At 45.7% G+C, this 16,487-nt stretch overlaps 1 protein-coding gene across 3 annotated transcripts in view; it reads right to left on the reverse strand.

Moving 5' to 3' along the window:
* Positions 1-16,487, reverse strand: part of NIBAN1 (niban apoptosis regulator 1) — a 55,851-nt gene that overhangs the window by 18,053 nt on the left and 21,311 nt on the right. For 2 of the 3 annotated variants that reach the window (XM_085586597.1, XM_077785504.2), the window contains exons 2-5: positions 11,315-11,445; positions 10,114-10,245; positions 9,266-9,380; positions 7,659-7,823 (exon numbers count right to left, since the gene is read on the reverse strand). In XM_085586597.1, coding sequence (XP_085442723.1) covers positions 7,659-7,823; positions 9,266-9,380; positions 10,114-10,245; positions 11,315-11,445 — 543 coding nt within the window. Of the gene's footprint in view, positions 1-7,379; positions 7,634-7,658; positions 7,824-9,265; positions 9,381-10,113; positions 10,246-11,314; positions 11,446-16,487 lie in introns of those variants that run through there. The other variant, XM_085586598.1, reaches the window with a different exon arrangement.

Below are 16,487 nucleotides of genomic sequence, written 5' to 3' on the forward strand. Positions count from 1 at the left end.
GCAAATTACATTTTCCCAGTTTTCTCATCCTTCCAAGTTATTCCCCTCTCACCTTGGCATCTGTTTCTTTCATATATATTTAGAGTTGCTTTTCCTCTGCTTTCCACTATACACACTCCATAATTTAATAAATAATACATTTCTAACTAGTTTTTTTTAAATTTAGTTATTTTAAAACAAAAGCTGGTAAAACAAAAAGGAAAATACACAGCTCCAAACCAACTAAAGAGCCAGGATAGTGGTACTGACACTTCAAAAACAGTGCTCCCACTCTTCCAGCCCCAAGGATTTGGGGTGGAGGCAGCTGGAGACCATCAGGGAACAAGAGACATTCCTGCAGGGAAGGAATCACTCTGCCAGCCTTCCAGCACCACAATTAGGGAACGCCCTTCAAATAAAAATAAATGAGCACAATAAAAAAAATATTTCCCTTTCTAAGAGCTCACGTGAGCTCCAGCATGATTTAAGAGCTGCTGCATTTAGATACCACAGACAGCTGGTAAAAAAGCCATGGCCATCAACCCCTATAAAATTAAAATGTGGAAATTCTGTCTCCAAAAAATAAGCAATGGTCCCATCCCACCGGGATGGCAGGTAAGAAAAGGAACATGCTTTGAACCTGGGGTGAAAAAGAAAGCTCAGGAAGTGCACCTAAGGAAAAGGGAGGTTACCTGGAGCTTGGGACATGGCTAAAGCACAGTTGAAAATGACCCTCTAAATAAAAGGACACACATTTTACCCTCACAAAATGCTGTCCTGTGTTGCTAGCATCCAAACTGAGAACAAAGTAAGATATATATGGTGCTCTGGGCCTGAGAGGCATCAACCTCCCAGCTCTGGGGGTTTCCTGCAAGCAGTGTGCTGTCACATTATCCACAGAGCATGTGGTGTGAAGCTGCTAACCACCAACAGAAGCTGGATGAGGTCACTCCCAAACATGATGCAGCCCTGAAAGAATACACTGTACTTATAGCAAATAGAGCTTCCTTCCGTGGCCACCAAACCAACACTGAGCAGGGTTAACTGTTTGCTTATCAGCACACAGCACCCAGACTGAAGCTGGTCAAAGCAGCACCAGACAGGGCACAATGAACCTCCAGAGGGAAGCCCAGCAGGTGTGGATTTCATACTCTAAAATATTAATGATCACTGCATTAACACACACAAAGGATCACAGTATCACTCATTTTTGACATTTTCCAAGTGTTTTCCAAACCAGCTACTGCATTCCTGGAGCAGGTGGGAATTTGGAGAAGAAAAGGTTCTATTTATTGTGGCCTTTCAGTACCTACAGAGGCTCCAGGAGAGCAGGAGAAGGACTCTGGAGAAGGGATGGAATGACAGGATGAGGGGGAGTGGCTTCCCACTGACAGAGGGCAGGGATAGATGGGATTTTGGGAATGAATGGTTCCCTGTGAGGGTGAGCAGGCCCTGGCACAGGATGCCCAGAGAAGCTGTGGCTGCCCCTGGATCCCTGGCAGTGTCCAAGGCCAGGCTGGATGGGGCTTGGAATAACTTGGGCTAGTGGTGTCCCTGCCCTTGGTGGGAGGTTCCTTCCCACCCAAACCATTCCATGATTCTGTGATTTCTCTGCTGCAGAACTTTGAAGCTGGAGCCTGACCACCACCGTACTCTGCACAAATGAGTCTTCACAGCTCCTGAAAATGCTGGGGTGGAGGGCTCAGGGCAGTGGCTCCCCTGCACCACCCCACGCTTGGCAGTGTGCAAGAAGAAGATAATCAGCCTGAGGTGAGAGGGATAGGAAGAATGTAATGGCAATTATGATTTTAGCACATTCATCATCGTGCTGTTTCAGAATGAATGTCACTCCTACAGACTGAAAATCCTCACCACAGTGTAGGAAACCAGGCTGGCAGGAAAGACAAAAGCCACACTGATTAAATGAACTCATGCTGTAGAGCAAACACATCCCACAAGCCTCATCAAAGGTATTTCCAATGAAATGGCATTGTCTGTTCTGACTACATTAATACCCCTATGGATGTTTAACATCAGTTTGAAAAGTCTATTTGAAACTCATGTGACTGGTGAAAGAACAGCCATGGTCTCAGCCACTCATGTGGATCACAGGTGTTCTTATCTTATTAACCAAAAAGTAAAGGTTTAATTAACCCAAGTACAGCAGCTACTTGAAAGGAGCCAAGACTACCAAGTCTTGGTAGATGAAGGGGTAAATATTATCTCCATTTGTACTTTTTCCCACCCCAAATTACCACACAAACTTTCCAAAAAGCCTCACTTTCATCCCAGTTCACAAAGACATTTTTCTTTAATGTCATAAAAAGCAATTTCCTCCTCAGTTCTCTTTTAATTGCTCCCTCCACATCCACTGGAAACAGGCAATAAGAAAATCCTTCCCTTCATCTCCCTCTCCGGGGAAGAAAGGCCACCCTGTTTGTGGCATGAAGTCTCAGAAATCCTTCCAAAGTGGTATGTGGACTCCTGACAGCTGCTCTGCTCTGTATATAGAGATATACAGACACATTCATCCCTCAGCTCAAGGATGTAATGTCAGCTTCTCAGCCTTTATCAGTGCTCCCAGAATTATTCTGAATTCTGGTCCAAGAGTTGGTAAGTCCTATACAGGTACTATAGACATGTAACATAAGAAATTTAGAAATAACTATGAAGAAAACATCTGTCAGATGAATTCAGAACTGAGAAAGGAAATGCAGACACTGATAATGGCAAACCTGAAAGTCAGAGATGGAGAAAAAAAAATCTCCCCTCCACAGTTTTTGCCTTTCTCTCTTGCTTAATGTATTTCTTTAATATATTTATTGCTCAAAATAATTTTTGTTGTTGTTTCTGTTGAAATCGGAGATGACAGGATATGGTTTTGAAAGTCCCTCAGCTTCCTGTGTCAGGAGGGTGACTGTCAAGATGTGGATGTGAAATCAAACCAGACACAAAAAAAATAAAATCACGAAGTGAAACTGTGTGTCTCCCAGAATGAGCTAGTTGTCACTTCCTTCCCATCATGCAGACTTCCCTCTATCCGAGCACCAAGTGGTCAGGATTCCCCACTTTCAACAGCAAATACTGAATGAAACTCATATAGGAAGCAAGAAGACTTAAAAACAACGAGTAATTTAAGAAGTATTCAGAAGAAACTTCAGTCTGATTTTCAAGGCATGCAAACATAAAGGATTAAAACCTGGGGAATAGCTAATATTGGAGTCCTGTGAATATTCTGGGCCTTTCCTCACTGTTGCCATTGTGGGACTGATAGAACATCCCCACTGGGGGCTAGGTGGCCACTTTAGCAGCAGATTTCCCCCAAATTTGAGGTGTGCACTTGTCACATTTCACCAAGGAAACAGGGAGCAAGATGGAACCAGGTAAGTCCAGCTTGTGGATCAAAGTGGATCATGGAGCTCAGGCAAACTAAAGGATTCCATGCTGTCACCCCCATCTCACCTGGCAGCAGCTCATAAAATTGGAGGAGATGCTAAACTGCTTCCTCCACACTCCACCTAAACTCAAGCACAGCTTCTTTAAAAAGCTGAGGAGTGTTCAAAATCCTACACTGCTGTAGGTGTGACCTGCAGAGACACTTGGGGAGCAGCAGAGAACAGTCAGCAGTCCCCTCCAGGGACCCCCTGCACCCACCACGCTGTTGGGGCTCCTCTGCTACTCCCTGGGTACTTGTCTTCTCACTGATTAGCCCTAAGCACACCACCTCACAAAATAAACACAAAAAGCATTTGATCTTCATGTTCCATTGCTGGTGAAGGAGATCATTGTCTCCTCAAACCAGCAAGCCTTCATCAATGAATATAAAGGGCAAAGACAAGAGGGAATTTGAGAGGGGAACAGCACAACAACCCACACTCCAAACATCTGAATGCCATTTCCCAGTGGTGCTCACTAAATCCCAAAGCCTTTGCTCTGCCCAGAAATCCCAGAAACACAGGCTGGGCTGGTATTTATACCAGAGGGGGACAGGAAGCTGCTGAATGCCAGGGCGGCTCCCAGCACTGATTCTCTGCAGCTTTCCCAGTTTAACTCTGCTTCCTGGGAGAAAGAAATGCATTGTAGCCATGAGCTCCTCCAAGTCCTTGGCTAAAGCCCAGTGAAATACATTCCTTTCCAGGAGTGGCAGATCACAGCAGGGGCAGAAAGGCTACTTCTGATCAGACATGACATTTGTCTTTGTCCTGCCCTTGCCAAATCTGCCCTGGTAAATGGGAACTTGGCACTTTGGGAAGAGGTGGAGTGAGTATTGCCCTGATCTGTGCTCCTTATCCCACTAAATTGTATTTCACAATCAAAGATGAAGGATTTTTCAAAGTTCCTTTCTCTTTTCAACTGTTTTTTAATAAAAGAACACAGCCAAATTTTCTACCACAGTCCTTACAGTCCATTGTTTTGCTGCACATAGCTGTAACTTTGTAAGATTGCTCACACACCTGTTTCTGTCAGCAGAATTGTTTGCAAAAAAGATTTTAAGAAGTATTAATAAATCAATATTTTTCAGTGATGTGCAAATGAATAGGAATCAATATGAAGCTCTTGGGAAAAAAATTCTCTCCAAGGGCAGAGTTCAATTTGAGGTGCTTGTCAGGGATCATTTTCCCACTTGCAGCACCTAGATCTCCACGGGGTTACATAACTCCAGGAAATCCACATGAAAGGGGCTCCTGCTTCCTTGACAGCTGTTGAAACTCTATTCCTGGTTCAACAGTAGATCCTAATCCAGACTGTCTTTATCTGCTTCTCACCCCACTGGGCAGAAGTAAGAAAAATCCTTGAGGAATTGTCTGTCAGATAAAAACTGGACCACAGGAAAAGCTGAGAGGGATAAATCCTGGAACAGATGCATAAATGAGCAATAGCTAAGCCATATGAAATATAATGAAGTGCAGACTCACAAGCTTTGGAGATGGAAAAGACCTCTTAGGTCATCTAAACCCAGCTTCTGCCAGTTCAGGATTGGCCCCTAGAGTGATGTGCTGAACTTTAAGAAAAAAACAGGCTGCCAAAAGCTTTGTCAAACCCATTACACTTGTTCCAGGAGAGAAATTAAAATCCCCAAACATCATGAACGGTTTTCAAGTCATGGAGTGCCAGGAAAACTTGATTGTGTCCTCATCTCCCTACCAAACCTCAGTGAGGAGCCAAGTCCAGAGTGTCAGGGCACTGTACACCACCTGGGAATGCAATTAGGGATTGTACAGCAGCTGGACAGCATTGGGATAAGGAATGGGGATTGTACACCACCTGGACAGCATTGAGATAGGGAATCCCACATCTCCTGTGAAGAAAGCCCCTGAAACCAACCAGCCCTGACCCCCACACAACTGCACATCTTCGGAAACTGCCCAGAAATGTAGTTGTGTGTGTTTTCCTCATGGGAATGGAGTCCTAAAGGAAACCAGGAATGTCTTTAGCAGTGGAGGCAAGGGAAAAGAGATGGTAATCAAGAATGATCCAGGGAGGACAGCAAGAAAAAGCTGTCTGAGGGCAATGGGATGAAGCTGATGGCCAGGAGACTGAAGTGACAGCTAAAAAAACATTCACCAGGAGTCACTTCTGTAAGTAAAAGGGACTGTTCAGACCCTGCACTCACAATTCATTTACCCACAAGCCTGGGCTTCAGACCCAAGCAGCTGAGTTTAGTGGAGAAGTTGCTGAGTGTTCCCATCTCCCACCAAGGGCAGCAAGAGCAGATGGGACTCCAAAGTGACACTAAAGGCATGGAACTGAGGGCATCTTGGAAAAAACGTCATCTGAAAATCAGGAAAGCATTTATTTTTCTGAAGGGTCCAATTCATAAATGATCTTCCAATTTCTTAGGAGCAAAGCTGTTTTTATAGTCCTACCAAGTCACAAATTAGGGTTTTTTAAAAGTTTTTTAGTCTAATCTACTTAGAAAGTGATAGTCATAATTTATCTTTGTGCAGACAATCAATACTGTGTCCTACACACCATTCATGGACCAGCTACAAGGCTTAACCATGGCTGGGGCTTGAGCTGCCATTGAAACATCTGCAGAAAGGTCAAATGTTTGATCAGGAGAGGTATGTGTGTAACAACATGGGAATGTACAGGGGGAATACATTCCCTCCATGTTGTACACACCTCGTCTCATGTATGCATAGGGTGGGATTCTTGGGATTGTCTGTGCAGGGCCACAAGTTGGACTCCATGATCCTTGTGGGTTCCTGCCAGTTCAGGATGTCCATTATTCCTGGTTCTATAGCTGTGATGCACTAGCCAGTTTACAAATGCAGGTGAGGGATTTGCTGTGCCTTAGTAATAAACACCTCTTAGGGATTTTGGATCATTACACAACTTCCAAAGCAATTCCCATGTTTTCTCCCCAACCTTACACCCACTGCACCCCAAACCGCACCTAACTGTGCTCCCAGCACTGCAAGAAGCAGGGCTGTGTTGATTCATTCCTCAGGGTGCTGAAGCCAAGCACCTTTTGTGAGTGACTTGCATTTTCCCACTGCTGGGTGTGTGGGTCCTGGGTGGGTGACGATGTCCCAGGCTGAGCCCTTTCTGCACTCACCGTGGTTGAAATGCCCTACACGGTCCCCATCCCACACACACCGTGGCTGGAATGCCTCACTCAGTCCCATCCCACACACACCGTGGCTGGAATGCCTCACTCAGTCCCATCCCGCACTCACCATGGTTGGAATGCTTCACGCAGCTCCATTCCACACTCACCATGGTTGGAATGCTTCATGCAGCTCCATCCCGCACTCACCATGGTTGGAATGCCTCACGCAGCTCCATCCCGCACTCACCGTGGTGGAATGCCTCACGAAGCTCCATCCCTCACTCACCGTGGTGGAATGCCTCACGCAGCTCCATCCCACACTCACCACGGTTGGAATGCTTCATGCAGCTCCATCCCGCACTCACCATGGTTGGAATGCCTCATGCAGTCCCATCCCTCACTCACCATGGTTGGAATGCCTCACGCAGCTCCATCCTGCACTCACCGTGGTGGAATGCCTCACGCAGCTCCATCCCTCACTCACCATGGTCAGAATGCCTCACGCAGTCCCATCCCTCACTCACCATGGTTGGAATGCCTCACACAGTCCCTCTCCTCACTCACCATGGTTGGAATGCCTCATGCAGCCCCATCCCTCACTCACCATGGTCAGAATGCCTCACGCAGTCCCATCCCTCACTCACCATGGTTGGAATGCCTCACACAGTCCCTCTCCTCACTCACCATGGTTGGAATGCCTCACGCAGCTCCATCCCTCACTCACCATGGTTGGAATGCCTCATGCAGCTCCATCCCACACTCACCATCGTTGGAATGCCTCACGCAGCCCCATCCCTCACTCACCATGGTCAGAATGCCTCACGCAGCTCCATCCCTCACTCACCATGGTTGGAATGCCTCACGCAGTCCCTCTCCTCACTCACCATGGTTGGAATGCCTCACGCAGTCCCTCTCCTCACTCACCATGGTTGGAATGCCTCACGCAGCCCCATCCCTCACTCACCATGGTTGGAATGCCTCACACAGTCCCTCTCCTCACTCACCATGGTTGGAATGCCTCACGCAGCTCCATCCCGCACTCACCGTGGTGGAATGCCTCACGCAGCTCCATCCCTCACTCACCATGGTTGGAATGCCTCATGCAATCCCTCTCCTCACTCACCGTGGTTGGAATGCCTCACGCAGTCCCCCAGCACGGCGCTGAAGCGCCGCTGTGCCCCCGGCTCCGGGAAGCAGTAGTAGCTGTGCCGGGAGAAGGGCTGCCACAGGTACACCGGGAACTCCTTCGGGAGCGGGACGAAGGCTGCAGCTGCCTCCTCGCTGGAGCCTGCACAAAAACACCTCTGCTTGAGAGCTGCAAATTTCCTGGGCATTGGCTCTGTGCCAGACCTCTGCCAGCAGGTTCATCTCCTTCCCAGTCCAGGAGATTGGGCACAGAGGGCAGGGGGACACAGCTGGGATGGGCACACTCAGCTGGCATCAACCACCTCTCTGTGTTACACCACAGCAACTTGACGGCCTCTTGATGGCTTTGTCTTCAAGCTGGCAAAAATCTAGTTTTGGTAAAATTTCAAATTATTTCACTGGATTACAGCTGCTAGGGAAACGTTTTTCATGGCAAATAAGTAAATTAGTGGAGAGCCCTGGTCCGTTCCACATAAAGACCATTTAGGAGCGTATGGACTTTCCTATAGAAACAAGCTGCATTAAATAAACTGAGTTGGAACAGCAGTGCTTTCCCTGGTTCCAGGATTTCCATACACAACTGCCCTTAAAAACTGTCACTTCATGGCCTTGCCGGTGATGTAAAGAAAGCACCAGCTTTCTACCTCCAGCTTTCTACCTCCAGCTCCCACCTGCCCCGGGTCCTTGCACACAGGGGATGCTGGACAGCACATTTAGGGATGACCAAACCAAATCTCGAGTCACTGACATGCACTGAGAGCCCAGACACATGCGGTTCACCTTGGAGGGTCTTCAGCACCACACAGATGGAGAGTAGTGCCAGAAAGGTGAAGTGATGATATTTTTGAAGGAACAGCCATGGGAAGCCCATGAGCACCCTTGGGGTGCTCCACATCACTCAACCCCAACTGCTGCAGAGCTGTAGTGACACAGACAGGACACCTCCAAGCCCCTCTGACCACCCTGTGCCTTGGGAAAGGGTGTGAGAGGGCACTTAATTTTAAATCCTAGGGATTTAAAGGACTCAAAAAATAAATCCTTGTATTCAAGTTGCTCTTATCCCTTTCATTATGTGGCATCCCATTCTCCAAATCTGACTGCAATGTGAGAGCCTCTTCCATAAAGCCTGAATTTTCTCCATCTTGGTGCAGTGGGGGCAGGCCCGACCACAGCAGTTCCCAGCCCAGAAACAACAAAGGCAGAAGCAGCCACCTTCCTGCCTTCTCTGTGGGACTTATTATCAGCTGTGAGTCAACACAGACAGCTGGCATCTAAAAATGGAAACAAATAAACCAGGAATATGAACAAAGCCTGGGAACAATGGTGCTGTGGTTCCTGCCCCGCTTCTGCACAGCTTCCAGCAGCTTGGTGCCGGTATGCTGGAAGAAAGGGAGCCAGCATTTCTCTGAATGTTGGCTTACAGCATCTGCTTTATTCATCCATTCTGGAGTTGTACTTGAACTTGGAAAAAGGTCTGTGGGCATCTTCTGCTACCCCATTTTAAACTGGGGCCTAAAAGCCTTCCCAGAACAGAGTAAGGAATAGAGCCTGAGTTTTGGCAGTTCAGCTTTGAACAGGACTTACCAACAGGGTCTGGAAAATGTTTATCAGACAGCAAATTGTAATCTTCTTCTGAAGTCAGGACTTTGCCTCCTGCAGGAATAACATGATATTTAGGGCTGGCTCCCTTCTGGTAGGCCTGGAAAATCAACAGAGAGGAAGTATTGTTAAATAGAGATTTAAGGAGAGAGAAAACAAAAAATACACAATTCAGTGACAAAGCCAGGAGCTTACTCCATGATCCTTGTGGGTCCCTTCCAGCTCAAGATATTCTATGATTCTAATACATGGGGATATTGCCCAAAGGGAGAATCTTTTTGTCAGGCTAAATTTTGGAAATGTTCCCTAGGCATGTCAAATCTGAAACAAATCTGAACTCTCAGTGCTTATCTGCTGTGGTGAGGAGTCAGGGATGGAAGGGAGGGAAAAAGGATGGGATTTTCTCCTGAGACCAATTTGTTGGATTTTTCAGCCTGGACTAGCTTGACTATGGCAGCTTCCAGGAAAAAACCTCCACTGTAGCCAGCCAAACCCTGCTACTTCAGATCCAATTGCAGGAGCACAGGGATATATTACAGGGATGTAGAGATGAGAAGTGCTCTGGGACAGGCACAGGAAGGTTCAAGTGCTGTTAAAAGGATTTGTTAGTTCTTGCTGACGTATCTGGCCAAGGAATGTCCCATTTGTTAGTTCTGGCCACTCATCTGGCCAAGGCAGGGCACTTGACTGTACCCTCAGCCATCCCTGTGGGGCTTCCACTGGAGCCACCCTGATGAGGACAAAGTTTCACCTCCTACTGCTGAAGGCAAGACAGCAGCAGCAAAGCCATTGCCATTGGAGTGTACAAGCAGATCCACAGAAGCAGCACTCACCTCTTTGGTCTCAAAGCAATCCACAGTGTAGTCATTTCTGATCACGACGTATCTGTCCTTCCACTTCTTCAGGTCCTCACTGAAATGCAGCAGCTCTCCTTCGTACAGAACTGTCCCAGCTTCCCCCGCAGGCTACAGGGACAATTGGTGACATTTGAAACCCCTCTGCACCACTGACCATCTTGAAGCTTTTATTTCTACATTTCCATAATGCTGCTCTGAGGGCTTTTGAGCCTTCAAATGCAATTTGGAGTCATACACATCTCTGATTTCAGAAGGTTCTACAGACACAAGCAAAGTCTTGTAGCCAAGGTGAGGAGGCAACAGAAGAGCTCTGCCTTCCAAAATACTGCCAGATTTTTGAGACAGAGATTTATTTACCTTTCAGCTGACAGGCTAAATGCAAGATCAGAGAATCCTGCAGTGGTTTGGGTTGGAAAAGACCTTAAAGATCATCTAATTCTAACCCCTGCAGGATGGCTTTGAGTTCACCACCTTCCATTTTCCACTATATAATATAAATATATCACTGATATGAAAAACAGGGTTTTATTATAATACAGTAAATTGTTTCCCATTTCTTTGTAATGCTTTTGCATATGTGCTGTAGCAACTGATACACACCTTTCTGAAAGACACAGATCTTCTATTATCCCATCTCACTGCTTTACCTACTCATTTCAAGAGCATTGGAAAACCATGATTTCCAGTATGTTCAGAACATTGAAATTTTTACCTTCTTAATCTTTAAGGCTAGTTCTCTGCATTTTCCTCTTGTAAAGAGACTTGTGTCTCTCTTTTTGTCTCCCCTCTAAAAAACCAACTTCCATAGTTCACTCCACAGACGAAATTATTACCATCTTCTTTAAGGAACCCTGAGCCACAGATGACAGGATTAATTATATTTCCTACATAATCTCTTCCCTGGAACTATGATATCTATCCCTAGATTTTGCAGAATCTTGCAACCAGCAAGAAGGAACCAGTTTTGTCCAAATGTCCAAATCCTTGTACCAGAAACTCATGTCATGGTTCTCCTCATGCCATGATAAGCAACTAAACAAAACCAAAATACAGATGAATTTTCAGAAGTAAAAATTCAAACTTGCACCCAGATGCAACTTTTCCATCCCAAAATGACCCAAATCCAACATCTGCACATGCACTTGGGTCTCAGACAGAGAAATGAGTGTCCTCCTACCCTGGTTTTCAGGAAGCGGGACTGGGAGTGGCGGTGCTGCTCCAGCTCCTCCTGCACGTGCCTGCAGAAAGCCACGGCGTACTGCCGGCGGTAGTGGGGGCTGAAGTTCTTGATGGTGGCCTCAGTTTTTCCTGAGGTGGAACAGAGATTTAAATGTATTTCATGTACATGGCATCACAACCTGTAACACAGAACCAAGGCATCTCTCACAGTGACCTGAATTCTTCTCTTTGGAGAAGAGGCAGTTCCAGGGTCCCCTAATAGTGACCTTCCAGGACCTGAAGATAGGCCACAAGAAAGATGGAGAGAGACTCTGGACAAGGGATGGAGTGACAGGACAAGGGGGAATGGCTTCCCGCTGACAGGACGTTTAGATTGGATATTGGGAAGGAATTGTTCCCAGTGAGGCTGGTGAGACCCTGGCACAGGGTGCCCGGAGAAGTTGTGGCTGTCCCTGAATCCCTGGCAATGTCCAAGGCCAGGCTGGACAGGGCTTGGAGCAACCTAGGCTAGTGGAAGGTGTCCCTGCCCAGAGCAGGGAGTGTAACTGGATGGGCTTTAAGGTCCCTCTAACCCAAACCATTCCATGATTCCATGAGAAAACCTCCTGAATGTACCAAGGGTCACTTGCTGCACAGATCAGGAAACCCTTGGTGATGCATTCAGAGGGAATTTGTCCAGGAAAATATTGGGTTTGGGACTTTGTCTTTTCTTCTAAGATCAAGACAAGAATTCCCCAAATCCATTTCTCTAAGGAAAGATGCTCTCTGCCTCTCCCTGGGACATGCTGCCCCAGAGCCAAGGGTGGTCAAGGCGTGAAAGGGTTTTCAAAGACAACCAGTGACACTGGCTAATGTTCAGCCATAAGGGGCCAAGTTTATCACTTACTGAGATTCTAGAGATGACTCAAAGCTCTACAAAATATTTTTCTAGGCTTGGGCACTACAGTCTCATCTTTGTTTTAATGTAAACATATCCTCAGTCATGCTGCAATAAACACTAATGTGGTATTGTCTCACTGTGATCAAGATCTCAAAGGTAACAGCAACAGCAATAAACACACTGAGGTCTCCCTTCTGAGAATCTTAAAAAAATTTACAAGCAATTAACTCATTAACCCTACCAAAGAAATAATGGTACTTTGCAGACAGGGAAGTGAAGCTAAAATTAAAGGCATGTGCATATATGTGACTGAAAGAGTCCACAGGAATGCAAGAACCAGAACCTGGCCTATGACCTAGAAAGCATCCCAAACATCCTGGATACTGGAGAGAGGCTTTTCTTCTTGGTATTAAGGAGCACCATGCAAAAGGGCATTTCTGAGCATACAACAGAGAAATGCAATTTCACATCTCAAGCAACTTAGATGCTTCCAAAATTTAATTTTGTTCTGCTTGGGGGGAAAAAACCATCGTATTTTCTGTATGAGAAAAGAAAATGGTAATTCTCAAACTAAGACTTTTTAATGGACTCCTAGACCAGGACTGGCACACAGCATTCCTGAAACAGAATTCATGGAAGTGTTCAAGGCCAGGGGCAAGGTGCAATCTGGTTTAATGGAAGGTGCCACTGCCCATGGCAGGGCATGGGACTGGATCGGTTTGAAGATCCATCCCAACCCAAACCATTGTGGGATTCCAGGAATTACTCCCTAAATTCCTAACATGGATGTGCATGAGAAGACAAACCTACATACCAACTCCTCTGCTTCTGCAGGTGAATTTCCAGTGTGATGCAGAACAAGATGCACCCCCTCAAGCTCAGGGGCAATGCCAATGCTTCCATTCCATAACAGCACCTTTCATTCCAGCCACTCCTGTGTCACCAGGTCGGAGGGGTGAGCTGGAGCCTTCTCCTTCACAAGCATCAGTGTGATTGCTGCCTTCCACTGAACTGGAAGCCCCTTTTGCCCCACTGCTGCCCCATTCCAATTCCACACCAGCACTGGGAGATCTGACACCCTGGAGCCTCTCCAGGCACACGGAGAAGCCGGCTCAGCATTGGCACAGCCATCCCACTCAGCTGGAGGGATGTCAGAACCAGAGTCAATTCACCACTCATGTAAGGTTTTCACAGAATTACTTGTGGGACAGCACCCGGTGACAATCTGGACTCCAAATCTTCAGCTTTAAGATCGATTTTTAGAGACATACTGATTATAGCATGTGCTTGGGTATAATAGCAGGATATGGTGCTGCTAAAGCAGAATATCCCAGCCCTACAGAAACTAGCCTGCTTTGGGCAGAGGCATAGACTTATTCTCCAAATAAGGACAAAGTTTCCCAAAACTTTCTTTGCAGCATTTTTTTTCCTCCTGGTCCCAGCCAGCAGTAGGATGTTGTTGGCCCCAGCCCCAGCAGAGTTTCCTGCTCAGGGTTTGCCCCTGTTTTGCACTGTGGCTTTTTCTTTTCCAGCTCACATCATCCTCTCAATTTGTTGGAGAGGGCTCTGGGACACTGCACCTCACTTGGCTACTGCCTGCATCCTGCAGTAAAAGTTTGCAGAGGAAGTGGGACAAAGAATAAAATTCTGGTGTTGGGAAAAAACTTGCAACAATCACAGGAAATACCTGTAATTTTGGCAAAGATTCTCAATTAAGGCTAAATGGCCTCAGAAGTGTCATTCTTCACTGTCAGTACTCCTTAGATCAGCTAAAAGCACAATGACTGAAGAGAAAGAAACACTGCAATTCACAACATATACGTCAGAAATAGGACATTGATGATGTAATTTTTATGTGCAGACTATATTTATGACAAACCAAAACAAGAATCAAGAGGCAAATGTTTCCAGTTGTTTCTTCCAATCTTCACACTAATTGTTGCAAAGGAGCTTTGCATTAAAAATACTCCTCCCTCTTAAAATTAGAAGAAAAGTTTATTTAAAGAGATTTGAGTGGCACCATATGAGGACCTGGCCTTGCAGGGCTCAGCTGAACAGGAATTTCAGTGCTACCTGAAGGTGGGAAGTGAAGCAGACAGACCCTTGATCCATTGTTCCTTAATGGATATTTAAACTCTTTTGGTTTACAGAAAATAAAAATACGCTATCTGAAAATAAACATGATGGAAACAGTCCTGAGTAACAGAAACTCTTCCCATGAAACGATAACATGGGGCAACTGGAGATAAAATACTCCAGGGCAATTGAAAAATGAGTTCCCCTAATTCTTTTCCAAATTTAGTGCGGCTGGCTTAGTCAGAGCTGTTTATATGGAGCACAGCCAATGCTCCCACTTGGCTGGTCTGGCAGTGGCACAGCTCCAGCCTATATAAATGGGACTTGAAGCCCAGCAGCTGGGATGTTTATCCTGGGAGAATGAGGAGTCTGATCAGCTCCAGGAGGAGCCTGCATGCAACCTCCTGCTCCTGTGCTGGGCCAGGAGTTGGACTTGGTGATTCGTCCCTGAGGGATCCTTCCAACTTGGGATATTCTGTGATTCCCTGAACCAAAATTACCAACAGGAAAAGACAACTGTGATGGAGGTGGAGGGATATCTGTCGACTTAACATGGCAAGGGTCTGTTCCTCCTTTGCTGAGGGTTTAGATCCTGCTCCAGAATAAACGTTGCTAATACTTCATGATGCACCTCCCGCTCTGCAGCATGACCACAAACCTTTAGCATGAGTTATAATACCTCTTTTAAGACTAAAACCAAATGTCACTGCACTGAGAAACAAGAAACATCTACCTGTTGCCCCCCTGGAAATCAGTAATCAACCCCAGATTTTTTTTTTCCTTGCTTTTCCCCTGCCTTTGACCTTCTTAATTCTTAATTAATGTTGGACACTTGTATGTAACTCCAAGTCATCAGGCCAGCAGAATGGCCTCAAATACCCAAATTTATAGTGGGGATTTCACTGCTTGTATTGAAATAACTGACATACAGCTTTTTCAAACAAGGGCACTCTTCATCAAATTCTCCCAGAAATTAATTCCTGCTGGTCTAGTCACCAGTTTCCAGTGCAGCCTATCCAGCTCACCCTGCCACATCTCCCTGCTCTCAACAACATTGCCACGTGGCCAGTCCAGGTGCAGGCCAGGAAAACTCAGGAAAAAAGGTCAGAAAACAATAACATATTGGCTGGCACACAAGAGAGTGATTGCTCACACTCCCAGAACTTCAGCCATTTGGAAGTTAAGAATGGAAAGAGGGAAGGACTTGCCATAAAAGCTATTTCACTTAAATATTGGTGTTTGGCAGTAAGATGACCCTTCCAAAAGTAGGAAAATGTTCACAATCCTTCCCCTTCACAGCACAATTGCCTTTCTCAGCACCTTTTGGAAAGGATTTTCCAAATATACCATGACCAGTGATATGAATTTCTTTGGAGGTCTGGGGCCTGAAGTATCTTCTTACACGATTTAAGCCCTAGGGGACATAAATGTAAAGGAAGTAGATTATTTGCTGCATTAAAACAAAAAAACCAAAAAAAACAGAACCAAAAAAAAAATTAAAATAAATAGGCACTGTGTGTGCTGAATGTCAGTACATCCAGTACTTCAAACAAGTAAAGCAGTGAGACAGAACAGGAACCTTGTTTTATTTCCTCTAACAGATCATGAGCAAAACTGTCAGAACACAATCTATATGCTCAGCTGATCATACCCACACAGTGCTCCACAAGCCAGGATATAACTCACAACTGGGGGCATCCTTTCAAATGATAAACTAAAAACCAGTTAATCTGTATGCAAATGCATACAGTACATAAACTGACTTAATGCAAATTGAGCTTTAAAATTACTACTGTCCATCCATCCATCTACTTTTCTATCCAAAAACACAATCTTATTCTCACAGACCATCAAGGTAGCAGCAAAATGAGTTAACAAAATAATTCCAGTGTTCAGCTCCTGGGCCAACTTCATCCCAAGTCCAAGAAAAGCACAACTCTGATTGAGGTAAACATATGAAATTGCAGATGCTCTATGTAAGCCCTGAAAGTTGTCAGTACTGGCAGCTCTGAAATGGGCTGGATGCTCAACAGGAAGGGAAGGAAGCAGTCACTCACCATAAAAACTGCTTTTACTCAGATCACCTGTTCACTGCAAGCATCATTATCAGTTGCTAAATGCATCTGGTAGCCAGAAAACCTGTGAAAGTGATTCTGTTTGGCATATCCTGCCATTGCCCACCACTTTCCAGTGCTCTGGGGTATAGAACAATGTA

Source organism: Lonchura striata, chromosome 8 (assembly GCF_050655825.1).
Source record: "Lonchura striata isolate lonStrDom1 chromosome 8, ASM5065582v1, whole genome shotgun sequence".
NCBI lineage: Eukaryota > Metazoa > Chordata > Aves > Passeriformes > Estrildidae > Lonchura > Lonchura striata.